The sequence below is a fragment of the Capsella rubella genome, unplaced genomic scaffold (assembly GCF_000375325.1).
Source record: "Capsella rubella cultivar Monte Gargano unplaced genomic scaffold, Caprub1_0 scaffold_7, whole genome shotgun sequence".
NCBI lineage: Eukaryota > Viridiplantae > Streptophyta > Magnoliopsida > Brassicales > Brassicaceae > Capsella > Capsella rubella.
Genome location: NW_006238917.1, coordinates 15137235 through 15150017, shown reverse-complemented (window position 1 = coordinate 15150017; position 12783 = coordinate 15137235). Strand labels below are relative to the sequence as shown.

The following is a 12783-nucleotide window of genomic DNA, read 5'->3' as shown; positions in this document are numbered from 1 at the left end:
TAAACAACAAAAACAATGGATTTTTTTTTGAAAAATTTGAATGCATACACTCATATATTATGATTGTCTTTTGTAGCGGTAGAAAATATGATTGAAAGACCAATATGAAAAACTTTTTTCAGCACCATCTACGAACAGATCGAGGAATTTACACAAAAACAATGACCCCAAAACACTTGGGCAACCAACACATGAATCTAACTTCAAACAATTATTTGACATGAACTCAAAAAATTAACCGACTATCCAATCAATCGGAGGACAAACCCCTCCTCTTCATTGAAATTCTATGAAGCCAATTAGGTTGTCCAATAGCAACATAAGATTGACATCTCATATCTCCACTAACACTTTGAGCAATAAGGTTTGCTCCTTTGTTTGTTGTAGTCACTTCCACTTCCATCTTCTCTTCCATTAACGGTCTTAGAGATCGCATTTTTTTTTTGTCGACTTCTTTCATTAAAACAAGCCCATATGACAGTTTACAAGTGCAATTAAGGCTTAAAGCCCACAATTTGCATACAACAGAATAAGTTATGTAAAAGAAAAACACGTGTAAGCAAACGTGGTAACTCCTCCATTAGTAGTTGGTTTCACCGTACGTCATCACCACCTTTGCTCATACTTTTTCGATGAGCTTTCATCAGATCTTCGCTTTGTGGTCGGGATCTCTTGTTTAAAATGATACATGCAACCTCGCTATTAATTATCTTTCTTGCACAAATTTGCCTTTTGCTGATTTCGCCGGAAGACTTCAATTAGACAAACTTGGCCACTTTGATATCTTCTTCAGTTGAATTAGATCAGAATAATCTCCACAGAGTTATCAAAACACGACACGAACTCCAGATCTTCTTACTCTTCTCCAATTCACCGCATCAACTTGATAGATCTTCCAAAAGAGAAATCTAACGCTCAATAAATTCAATTTAAAAAGAGCAAGGATATTACTCTCTAAAGAAAAATAATCAAGCACCAAGTAGAACAAGAATCTAATTTAAAACTTCCAGAATTAATCATTCTTGAACAAGGAAAAGTTAAGATTTTTGATACGCAAAAGGCTGAGAAACGGAAAATTATCCGAAACAAAGTTCGGAAGTTGAAGTAGACACTAGATCGGAAATAAACCAGACAACACTGGAACTAAACAAAACAAAAATCCGATTATAAATCGGAGAAAAAGAAAAGATTTCCCCTCTCTGAAAGATACTAGAGAGAGAAGAGAGAGGAAACTTGAGAAAACACACATGTCTTAGAGATCGCAATTAAATAACCAAATTATGGTTTAAAGTATGACCAAGAACACATAAATTTGAAGTTCATTTTTTATAAGATAATTAAATCTCTAGAAACAACCAGTACAATGAATTTTTAAACAAAAAAAACCAAAAAAATAATAAATTAAAAACAAAAAATAAAACATACATAAAATAGTGCAAACCGTTTAACACAAAATATAGCTCAAGCTTTTTTTTTAAGTCTTTTTATTAACCCCTTAATGGGCTTGGGCTAAGGCCCTACAACAAAATAACACAACAGATCGGAAAATAATGCCGGAAACATAACCAAAAGCTCGTAACGTGTTGATTACCGATAGCAGAGAGTCCAAGCACTAACTCCGGTAGATTCAAGGTCCACGACTTTGTGATGGAAGCGCCTACCGAAAAAATCCGGTTTCCGACGAGGCCTCAACTCTAGCGAACTGCCAAACCCGCTACAAACCTCCCAGAATACACAACTCTCCGACACACTGGCTCCACGTTGACAGATCCGGACCTAGCAATCCGTTAAATTCGGATCTAACCCCTCCGATCCAGATCTAGCCTAATTCCTCCCTCCCAAGCAAGATTCTTTCAAGTTGGACTGGTTGAAAATCAACCACGGTGGATCCAGAAGTCGCTGGCTCAAACAAATACTCTATATTTTATTTATAAATTAATTATTCTCATTTTTTTCTTGTTTTTTTTTAAGATCCATTTCAATAATAATAATTTTTATTTTCATCATCATTATTAATGATGATGTAAAAGAGTTATGAAATTTATGTTTATATAGGGAGTAACATTCAAAACAATGCATTAATTAATGTTTAATTTTTCCAAATGTGATAAAAGAAGATGTTAGTTCGAGACAATACACGGTTTTTATATTTTTCCATTATTTTAAATCATAATAACGAAATAAACTGATGTCTACAACTTCAATTATTTCTTATCCTTGTAGTATGATTTTTTTTTAATTTTTACAATTTTTTTTATCATTAATAAACAAAAATTAGTCAGTAAATTGCTATATAAATTTATTTATAACATAATTTATATTTATTATTAATATAAAAAATTATAATAAAAATAACATTCACAATTTTAAAAATGATGCATTACCAATCAAATTTTAATAGTAACAGTTTTACAGCCAAAACATCTATAGTCAAATTCTCTATAGCTAAAATTTTAAATCTATATATTATAAATTACGACCAATTTTCGAACAAAATCATGGGTAACGGAAGTAGTGTATGAAAATTCTCATTATTCGATGGAAAATTCCTAGAAATTGACTGGTTTATTGCCTTAACGAGGAAGCTCTGGTTGCTAATTGCTAATAAAATGATGGTTCCTTAGAAAAAAAAGTAAAATCCAAAAAGATTTATTTAATTAAGTTGGTCATCCAACCGTTTTCATCGGAAGGAGAAGAAAGGTGTTAAGCTTTGGATCTCTGAGATACATCTGAGATTATTAGACTAATCTCTCAACGAAACCCTAGTTCTCTTCTTCTTCTCCATGGATCTCTCTCGGCGCTTCTCATCGGTCCTCCTGCTTCTCTTCGTCTCCATCACCATAGCTTCTGCTGAGATTCGCAAATCAGAGATCCGGTCCGATGACCGACCCATCATCCCTTTAGACGAATTCGGTTTCACTCACACCGGTCGTCTCGAGCTCGACGCCTCCAAGATCTCGCTTTCCAACAACAACCCCGATCTAGATCTCTCCAAAGTCGGCTTCTTCCTCTGCACTAGAGACGCTTGGGTTCATGTGATCCAACAGCTCGAAGAAGAAGAGATCACATGCGCTCTACAATCAGATCTCGTTAAGCATGTCTTCACTTTTAACAATCTCAAGGGAGATAAGAGCAGCTTCTCCACCGTTTTCACCGAGAACGATGCAGATCAGTACTCTCTCGTCTTCGCCAATTGTCTCCAACAGGTCAAAATCAGTATGGACGTTAGATCCGCTATGTATAACCTCGAAGGCAAGAAGGGCGGTCGTGATTATCTCTCTGCTGGAAGAACTGTTCTTCCTAAGGTTTATTTCTTCTTCTCTGTCATCTATTTCTCTCTTGCTGCGACATGGATCTACGTTCTCTATAAGAAGCGTCTCACTGTTTTTGCAATCCATTTCTTCATGTTGGGAGTTGTTGTCTTGAAAGCTTTGAACCTTCTCTGTGAGGCTGAGGATAAGTCGTACATTAAGAAAACCGGAACTGCTCATGGCTGGGATGTCTTGTTCTACATTTTCAATTTCCTTAAGGGTATCACTCTTTTCACCTTGATCGTCTTGATCGGCACGGGTTGGTCTTTCTTGAAGCCCTACTTGCAGGACAAGGAAAAGAAGGTGTTGATGATTGTCATTCCCCTCCAGGTTGTGGCTAACTTTGCTCAGGTGGTTATTGATGAGACAGGACCATATGGCCAAGACTGGGTTACATGGAAACAGATCTTTTTGCTTGTTGATGTGGTCTGTTGCTGTGCTGTTCTGTTTCCTATTGTCTGGTCCATCAAAAACTTGCGTGAGGCGGCTAAAACTGATGGGAAGGCTGCTGTGAACCTGGTTAAGTTAACTCTGTTTAGGCATTACTACATCGTGGTTATCTGCTATATCTACTTTACTCGCGTTGTTGTGTATGCACTAGAGACCATTACCTCTTACAAGTACATGTGGACTAGTGTTGTTGCCAGCGAGTTGGCCACACTTGCATTCTATCTGTTTACTGGCTACAAGTTCAGGCCAGAGGTGCATAACCCATACTTTGTTGTTGATGATGAGGAAGAAGAGGCTGCAGCTGAGGCGCTGAAGCTTGAAGACGAGTTTGAACTCTAAGTCATCACTGGAATAAACGTGTGAGTTGTGATTCAGTCAAGAAATATACTTTGTTTGACAGGATGATTGAGAGTAAACCGGCTTCTCTTCTCTGGTTTTTCTTTTTCTATTATCTTTCTTAGAATGCAATACCCGTTTTGTTTACTTGAGTTGTTAGGATACTTATATAGACTATATGAATGTCTTATCCCCCATTGCATAGTATGTGTATTACTGGTAACATAAAACGCTTGTTGCTCTTTATACTTAATCTTAGTCTCTGCTTTTTATTTGATTAACAAAATGGCTGATTAGAAAAGTTGCCAAGGAAGCAAACTTTATATATAGCCAAATTTTGTGCACTACTATTACTCCATAGTGTGCGGTGGTGGAAAGATTACAATGAATGGTTGGTGGACCTTAGATTGATTTGGTCACATAGATACAAAAGTTTGGCAGAAAAATTAGGTGTATGAATGCGGAGGTGAGGAAAATGGGCTTTTTCATACCTGGACTATCTACGTATGTTAATTTCATATAGTTAACTTGTCATTGTGCTAGATCATACGACACGTAAATCCATCGATTGATGATGTGGCAAAACGACGTCGTTTTGGTCGCTTAGATGGTAATTAAAAATATGTCGACAGCAAGGCTCGAACCTCCAACCAATCACTTATATACTAACTACATAACCACTAGGCCATCAACACTTAATATAAAGGAACAACGCATGAATATATAGTGTTTCGTATTTCTATATAATTAATATATAGTGTTTCCTATTTCTTCTTCATTAATATTAATGATCATTCGACACTAGTGTTTCGTATTTTTATATAGTATTTCGTACATATAGTGAAAAACACTATATATGTTTCGTATTTCTATTTCGTATTTCTTCTTCATTAATATATAGTGTTTCGTATTTCTATATATTGAAACAATATATAGTGTTTCATATTTCTTCTTCATTAATATTAATGATCATTCGACACTAGTGTTTCGTATTTTTATATAGTATTTCGTACATATAGTGAAAAACACTATATATGTTTCGTATTTCTATTTCGTATTTCTTCTTCATTAATATATAGTAATTTGTATTTCTTCTTCATTAATATATAGTGTTTTTCACTATATATGAAACACTATATATTAATATGAAACACTAGTGTTGAATGATCGTTAATATTAATGAAGAAGAAATATGAAACACTATATATTGTTTTAATATATAGAAATACGAAACACTATATATTAATAAAGAAGAAATACGAAATAGAAATACGAAATATATATAGTGTTTTTCACTATATATACGAAATACTATATAAAAATACGATACACTAGTGTCGAATGATCATTAGTATTAATGAAGAAGAAATAAGAAACACTATATATTAATTATATAGAAATACGAAACACTATATATTAATGCGTTGTTCATTTATACTGATTAAGTGTTGATGGCCTAGCGGTTATGTAGTCAGTATAAAAGTGATTGGTTGGAGGCTCGAGCCTTGCTGTCGACATATTTTTAATTACCATCAAGCGATGGATTTACGTGTCATCTGACGTGGAATCCACGTCGACGGAGAGTTAACAGCGTTACACATTTAACACGTTTTTGTATTATTCAGTACGAAATGAAATCTCGAGGTACTAAATTCAAATTTACAATAAGTTCAGGTATGATCTAGCACAATGACAAGTCAACTATATGAAATTAGCATACCTAGATAGTAAAAGTATGAAAAAGCCCATTTTCCGCGGAGGTGATTTATTGAAAGACATACACATGTTTTACCTTGGAAAATTAGCACTTGTTACTTTTGCCAAGATTCTGTCCGCCACACTACTCTGGCCTCAAAGTGTCTTCAAGTCATAATTATCGAAAAACCCTATGTCATCTTTAGAAAAATTTCGAATTCACTAAGCTTCATTATTTAAATATCTATGCTTAAACGAGAATAAGAGAAGGATGGAAAAGGGCAAAAAAAAAAAAAAAAAAAAAGAGTTGGATAGGAGGTTGGAACAACATAGTTTTCTGAATCCATCATCCTGCTCCGACAAAACACCAACTAATTAAATTAAATTTAGGGGCTATATCACGTCATCAACAGAGTAAAAGTACAAAGCCGACGAGATCTAGTGGGGGAAGCTTTAGTAAAAGCCTTTTACAACCGAAGCTTGATGATGCAAAGCAAGAGGAAGAACAAGACGCACTCAACGAATCTGCCCTTGCCCTGCAAAAACGTCAACAAGTTTGCCGATGTCACTCACTCCATAGTTCGTTTATTCAATGAGGTCAACAAGTCAAAAAAGTGAGGCACTCAATATCAATTATATTTTCAGACAAAAGTGACCAAGCAAGAGTCATCTCCACGTGATAACCAATCCAAAACACATTGTCACAGTTTGTCGAGTTTTATATAAAAAAAAAAAAACTATTCCAACTTTAACCGAAAGTCACAAACTTTACCACAATGTTAATCCTCCCTCATTCGAGCTTTGTAATTTCTTTTACAACTTAAATTTTTTCTTTAGTTAAAGAAACAAAACAGATAAATAGAGTGAGAGACAGAGATGATTTCATCCGATGCAAGTCACAAACCTTCTAGATATAAATGTCTAAGAAAATGACACAAGCAAAATTGTCAAGGTAAAACAATAAATCAAGTGTAAAGTCGAAAAATTTACCCCGGCGGAGGAAATGGACATGTAGTCCGGTGATGGGTTATCCGTGACCGGCGGGTAGATGCCACCACCGCTGGAAGAGCCACCAGTGTTACCGCCACCGCCACCGCTACTACCACCAGTGGAGTTGCTGCTACCGCTACTATGAGTGGAGGAAGTCTTGATCCCAAGGGAGTAAACTGGAGTTCCGTCAGGGTTGAAGAGACCGTAGTTCCTCTCGGAGGTGGGTCCAGGCTTCATGTTCTCGTTGAAGAGAGCAAAGACGAAGATGGTGAGATCGCACTCAGGTCGAATAGGCGTCCTCATCTTCTTGCTCATCATCATCTTGATCAGATTCCCATTGTACTTGCGAGCATTATCGCAGGTGGCTCCAACCTCCTGCGGGTCACCGTTGGAAGGCCACCCGGTCTCGGAGACGACTATGGGGACTTTCTTGTAGCTGATGCCGACAGCGTCAAGGGCGTGATAGACTGCGTCGACCTGAGCGAAGAGCATGTTGTCGTAGTGGAAATTAGAGCCAGGGTCGGTGAAGCCTTGATTTGGTTGGAAGAGAACGAAGTCGAGAGAGACGTGTTTGGGGTTTTCTTCGTAGGCAAAGAAAGGGTAGGCGTTGATAAGGATTGGTGAGCCTGTCTTGACGTGGAAGTCCAAGATGGGAGTGAGAGAGCTGAGAAGGTCTCGGCGGAAGGAAGTGGCTGAGGGAGGGTAGGACACGTCCAAGATGGCCAGTGAGTGAGCCGTCGTCACAAAGATCTGCTTGTTTAGGCCACAATCCACCAGAGCGCCGTGGATGCTTTGCATAGCCGGGAAGAGGGCCGCCGTGAGGGCTGACTGGTTAGAGGTGAGGACTTCGTTTCCCACTACGATGGCCACGATCTTGGTGTTTGGGAGGTAAGCTTGGACGTTCTCCTTCACCCAGGCTTGAGCTTTTTTAGGGTCGTTCATCTGGGCCAGGTACTCGTTGCCGAGGGCCACTGTGAGCTCGAAGCCGGAGCCGGAGAAGGCACGGAGGGCTTGTGGATCGGCGTCATAGAGCTTGACTTTTGTAGCTCCCACAGACTTGAGGAGAGAGATGACGTTTTTTGGGGGAGGAAGGTTGTTAGCGACCTGGCCGTAGTTGATGCCTATGGAGGAGACGATGAGAGGAAGAGATAAGAGAGCAAGGCACAACAGAGAGAAGAGAAACTCAGAAGAAGATGAAGCCATGGATGAAGTGAGAGAGAGAGAAAGTGTAGTGAGTGGTTGTAAGCAAGATGATAGAGGAGGCAGTGATGGGACCAGAGCGTTAGGATTCACTAAATTTCAAAGTAAAATAGTAATAAAGAAATGATGAAAAAAGAGGAAAGAAGAGAGAGAGAGAGAGAGTAATGTTGGTTTGGAGATGAGCTGGAAGTCAGTGTCTCTGGAGCAGTAGAGAGAGCATCTTTCTTGTTTTAATTGCCATTTGCTTCCTCTCGGATTCTCACTTCTCATGACAGATCATTCTTGTCTTCTTCTCTCTTGGTGCTCTCACTACAACACTTGCTAGGTATTTGGGACAGCTACATGTAGACAGAACACCAACTAACACTATCGCTCTCTCTCTCGACTATTGCACCACTCATGTCTTTCAACAGCCTGTTTGCTTCAACTAGTCTTCCCAATACAATTAAACTAAATCAGATTGACTGAATCCTCCTAGGTTTACGACCTTGAATTACTCTTTACACCAAAAAATAACCCATGATTCCGAACACCAATCAGTGCCATTGCCACACAGGTTTGTCTCATATAAACTAAACGCACACCAAAATACGAAATAGGTAATTAATATGAAACAAAGTTTAGCACAACAAAGAGTTCAATTTAGCATATCCCTTGAATGCAAAAGAATGTTAATAAATTCTCAATACAGAGAGTATGTAGAAGACAACAAATTGAAGATGAATGATTAGATTTAAGAGAGCCAAGTGACGCACTCATGCTTTGTATAATAAAACAAAAGCTTTTGAACCACCCAAGTGAAGAATGGGATTTGAAATCTATCTGTGTGCTGTGACCAGCGTCTCTATGAACCTTAACCCATCAAACCTCGGCTCAAATTTCTCCGACCCATTCGTCTTCCTCGATTCCCAAACCTGATCAATCCATATCCACATTAGACCAGAGCAACTGGATCGAAATCGCAGATCTTAAAAGTAAAAAATCAAACCTTTTGGGAGATTGGGGGAGGAGTGGAGGAAGAAGAGAGAACAGCGGTGGAGAAGGCAATCACAGAAGCGACCACACCGCTCGAAACCTTCATGACCTTCGGATCCGGTGACGCCGGATCTCGACCACCACCGACTCCGGAGCTGCGTTACACGTTGTTCCACGCTTTTCTTATATCAGAAATTTCAGTTAAACTAAAATTGCCCACCACTCTTTATTTTTCTCCACCATCATAATTTTTTTTTTTTTTTTCATTTTCTTTAATAAATCTCAATTAATAAAAAAAATTGGAGAATTCTCACAGCACCATTTAAAGTTTTTAATCCAAAATTAGCATAAAGGGAATTTTGTCGTCTATGCCAGTTTTGAAACTCAACCTTCTCTAAGTGCCATTTTTGAAAACTGCTTTCAAATCCTGTCACAAAGAGTTTTGTATAGACGATTTTGCACTCAGTCAAATGTTTTGAAAAGAGAAAATTGTGGGGAATGATATGTACAGTACCAAATCTTCTTTAAAATGCCATTTTTCATAACTCTTTTCAAAACATGATATAGATCCAATATAAAAAGACCATGTTACCCTTTTCATTTTTTTCATTATCTCTCTCTTCTTCATCTTCTTTTTCTTCTTCCAACAACAAATATTTCTAATAGAACAGATCCGACGGACGAACTCCGGCGGACAAATCCGGCAGACAAATCCGGCGGACAAACTCCGGCGGAGCATAGCCACTTCCGGTGCCTTCTCATCAATAAAATTTCTAAAACCTAATTTTTCTCTTTTTCAATAATTATCTGTTTCTTCTTCTTCATCTTCTTTTTCTTCTTCTTCATCTTCTTTTTCTTCTTCCAATAACAAGCTTTTGTTTTTTTCAAAAGGGAATTTTGTCTTCTATGCCAATTTTGAAACTCAATCTTCTCTAAGTGCCATTTTTGAAAACTCCTTTCAAATCCTGCCACAAAGAGTTTAGTATGGACGATTTTGCCCTCAGGCAAATGTTTTGAAAAAAAACAAAATCAAAATAAAAAAAAAATCTTGTTCACAAGATCTGGTCCACTAGATCTGGTCCACTAGATCTGATCCGACATAACTATTTCGACTCTAGTCCACCAAAATTGGTTCGTCGAATGTTGTCTATCTATAGAGAAATGAATCTTGTCCACCATAAACGCATCACTTGTTTTATCATGTGGTCCGTCGAATCAGATCCACTTGAACTGTCAGCCGAAACAAGTCTTCTGGATCTGGTCCGTCAGAATTAGTCCACTGGATCTGGTCCGCCGAATTTCATCTGCTGGATCTGGTCCGCCGGAATTCGTCTGCTAGATCTGGTCCGCCGGAATAGCTTGTTATTGGAATAAGAAAAAGAAGATGAAGAAGAAGAAAGAGATAATTATTGAAAAAGAGAAAAATTAGGTTTTAGAAATTTCATTGATGAGAGGGCACCGGAAGTGGCTATGCTCCGCCGGATTTGCCTGCCGGATTTGTCCGCCGGAGTTCGTCCGTCGGATCTATTCTACTGAAACTATTTGTTGTTGGAAGAAGAAAAAGAAGATGAAGAAGAAAAAGAAGATGAAGAAGAGAAAGATAATGAAAGAAAAGGAAAAGGGTAACATGGTATTTTTACATTGGATTTATGGCATGTTTTGAAAGGAGTTATGAAAAATGGCATTTTAAAGAAGATTTTGTATTGTACATGGCATTCCCCACATTTTTCTCTAGCATAAACTCTCAAATGTTCCAAATTAGCACAAAACTATATTAGCCTTACATAAGTAGATTTGTCACCCTACTTTTTTCTCTAACGGTGACGGCGGTGACGACACTCTAGAGTAGCCCTGGGCGTTCGAGGGCCCGTTCGGGCTCGGACCGAGCTTTTCGGATTTTCGATTTTTTGGGTTTAGATCTCTAAAGCCCATTCCGGTAAATATATATTTTTATTCGGGTTCGGTTTTGCTTTAGGCTCTTAATAACCGTAGTAACCAATAAAATCTTAAACAAAAAACAGAAATTATAATGTAATCTCACCAAAATCTTCATCCAAATAAGGTTTTGCCTTTACCCATATCTAAAATTGTGCAGCAAGGTATACCGAGTCTAACTAAACTCTGTGCCCATTCTTTTACAAGCTCGAACAAAATGACCAATGAGGGACAATACTCTGAGTTTTGGAATCGTAACGAAGATGGAAGCAATTCCGATGAGGAAATATCATATTTCAGATGGTAACTCACTTTATTGATATTTAAGCGCATGCATATCCATTCTTTTTATTTAAACTTCTTGTATCTTTTAGATATCTAACTCACATGTTGATTCATCTACATCCAGATGCCTTTGAGGCTGCCAAGAGCCTAGCAGGACCTAAACTATCAAAAAAAAATTGGGACTAGACGAGAAACTAGTTTTACTAGAGCAAGCTGAGGAAAAGTACTACGAAAGGAATAAACAGGTTTGGTAACAACTTCACTTTATCTTCTTTAGGAACAGAATTTGACGTCATTTTCCAGTTTAACTTGGCAAAGCTATTGGAACCGTTTGCAGGGGAAAAAGTCTGAGAAGAACGCAATATTTAAAGTACTAAGAGAATCCATCAAGCAAAGACTCTTGGATGAGCTGGCATGAGTTCTTCAGCAGCTCGCCAGTGAAAAGGAGCAAGACTTCAAATACATGTCCAAATCAAATCAAATCAAAACAAAGAAGTACAAATCAACAAGCTGTTTAACCAATCAAACAGAACAAAGTACACATTTTGCTTACGTAATCAGTTCATTAATTATATAAACTAATCAGTATATGTTAGAAAAACAATTTTGGACGAATCTCAAACAAATAGGACATAAGAAAGACATCACCAACTACACATCATCATTAATAAGAAAAACAAAATTAACACCACCACTACAACCATCAACAACAACTCTTTTATAAACCATAACTTCAAAACCCTCTCTTTCTTTCTCTCTTCTTCCTTAATCTCAGTTTACATCTTTTGCAGAAGAAAACAGAGGTAACAAAAGATCTTATATATATATAAATTTATAAGAAAACAAAAGAGTGGAGATTTTAGAGAGAACAATAAAGAGATCTAATTGGATGGTAAAACAAAAGGTCTACTTAGTTCTTGGGAAAGATTATGCACGCCCACATGGTAAAGAATTTAAATTATTATTACTAACCCTTCCATCGACATACTTGTGCTGTGTCTGTGTGTGTCTTTTTTCCTTTCCTCTCGGAATCTCTTCATCATTTATGTGTACCAATAAACAGAGACCGAACAAATAAACCTCTTAATAACTTGATGAACCCCCGGGTGCGATGGAAATGATCGATGCACGTCCGGTGGTCGTTGACTGAGCTCGACAAACCGTCGGAGCCTTCGATGGAAGGTTTGGGGGTGGAGAGTACCCTTCGTACAAATGAAGGAATACTCGGGCTGGGTGTGTGTGGATCGAATGACGACACGTGAGCTATGGAACGAACTCACGATACGGTCGGCTTGAAGATTAACGAAACCCGGTTCGAGAATCTTCAAGGGTTTTCGATCTCTAGCCTTCCCGGCTCGAGAAAACGAAGAGAGACGCGAGAAAAGGAAACATTTTCAGTAGTTCATTCAAGCGTGTCCTTTACAATCGAGAGACTTGCCCTTAAATAGACAAGTGATCGAGAAAGTGAGCTTAAAGTTGCCCTAGACACGTGGGTCTTTAAGCTCCACACAAAGGAAAAGTGAGAAAGCGCGTTTTCTAACGGCTCTCTCGGTCAAAAGTAAAAGGATCGAGAAATTCTTGATAAAAAGGTAAAAGGATCGAGAAA

At 37.9% G+C, this 12783-nt stretch overlaps 3 protein-coding genes and 2 long non-coding RNA genes across 5 annotated transcripts; 2 read left to right on the top strand and 3 right to left on the bottom strand.

Annotated features, from left to right (window-relative positions):
- Positions 1 to 187: 187 nt before the first annotated feature.
- Positions 188 to 2086, bottom strand: LOC111829509. Its single transcript, XR_002832903.1, has 2 exons — positions 1592 to 2086; positions 188 to 892 (listed from the first exon to the last, which is right to left on the bottom strand). It is a non-coding gene; the product is annotated as an uncharacterized LOC111829509 (long non-coding RNA).
- Positions 2087 to 2563: 477 nt separating this feature from the next.
- On the top strand, positions 2564 to 4369 carry LOC17879932 (protein GPR107). The gene has a single exon (XM_006282797.2). It carries the CDS (start codon positions 2784 to 2786, stop codon positions 4098 to 4100), a length of 1317 nt encoding a protein of 438 aa, XP_006282859.1. The 5' UTR covers positions 2564 to 2783; the 3' UTR covers positions 4101 to 4369.
- A 111-nt stretch (positions 4370 to 4480) lies between these two features.
- On the top strand, positions 4481 to 6081 carry LOC111829352. Its single transcript, XR_002832837.1, has 2 exons — positions 4481 to 4563; positions 5858 to 6081. It is a non-coding gene; the product is annotated as an uncharacterized LOC111829352 (long non-coding RNA).
- Positions 6081 to 8278, bottom strand: LOC17880044 (glucan endo-1,3-beta-glucosidase 10). Its single transcript, XM_006282558.2, has 2 exons — positions 6783 to 8278; positions 6081 to 6328 (listed from the first exon to the last, which is right to left on the bottom strand). The coding sequence occupies exons 1-2, from the start codon at positions 7983 to 7985 to the stop codon at positions 6260 to 6262; spliced, it is 1272 nt and encodes a 423-aa protein (XP_006282620.1). The 5' UTR covers positions 7986 to 8278; the 3' UTR covers positions 6081 to 6259.
- A 293-nt stretch (positions 8279 to 8571) lies between these two features.
- On the bottom strand, positions 8572 to 9194 carry LOC111829351. The gene is made up of 2 exons (XM_023778253.1): positions 8971 to 9194; positions 8572 to 8896 (listed from the first exon to the last, which is right to left on the bottom strand). Exons 1-2 carry the CDS (start codon positions 9061 to 9063, stop codon positions 8801 to 8803), a joined length of 189 nt encoding a protein of 62 aa, XP_023634021.1. The 5' UTR covers positions 9064 to 9194; the 3' UTR covers positions 8572 to 8800.
- Positions 9195 to 12783: the final 3589 nt, after the last annotated feature.

Excerpts from the sequence above, each read along its gene's own strand:
- LOC17879932 (XM_006282797.2), top strand. The coding sequence starts at position 2,784 with ATGGATCTCTCTCGGCGCTTCTCATCGGTCCTCCTGCTTCTCTTCGTC.
- LOC17880044 (XM_006282558.2), bottom strand. The coding sequence starts at position 7,985 with ATGGCTTCATCTTCTTCTGAGTTTCTCTTCTCTCTGTTGTGCCTTGCT. Across the intron at positions 6,329-6,782 it reads TGTCCATTTCCTCCGCCGGG|GGCAAGGGCAGATTCGTTGA; the intron begins GTAAATTTTTCG and ends ACGTTTTTGCAG.
- LOC111829351 (XM_023778253.1), bottom strand. The coding sequence starts at position 9,063 with ATGAAGGTTTCGAGCGGTGTGGTCGCTTCTGTGATTGCCTTCTCCACC. Across the intron at positions 8,897-8,970 it reads CTCCCCCAATCTCCCAAAAG|GTTTGGGAATCGAGGAAGAC; the intron begins GTTTGATTTTTT and ends TGGATTGATCAG.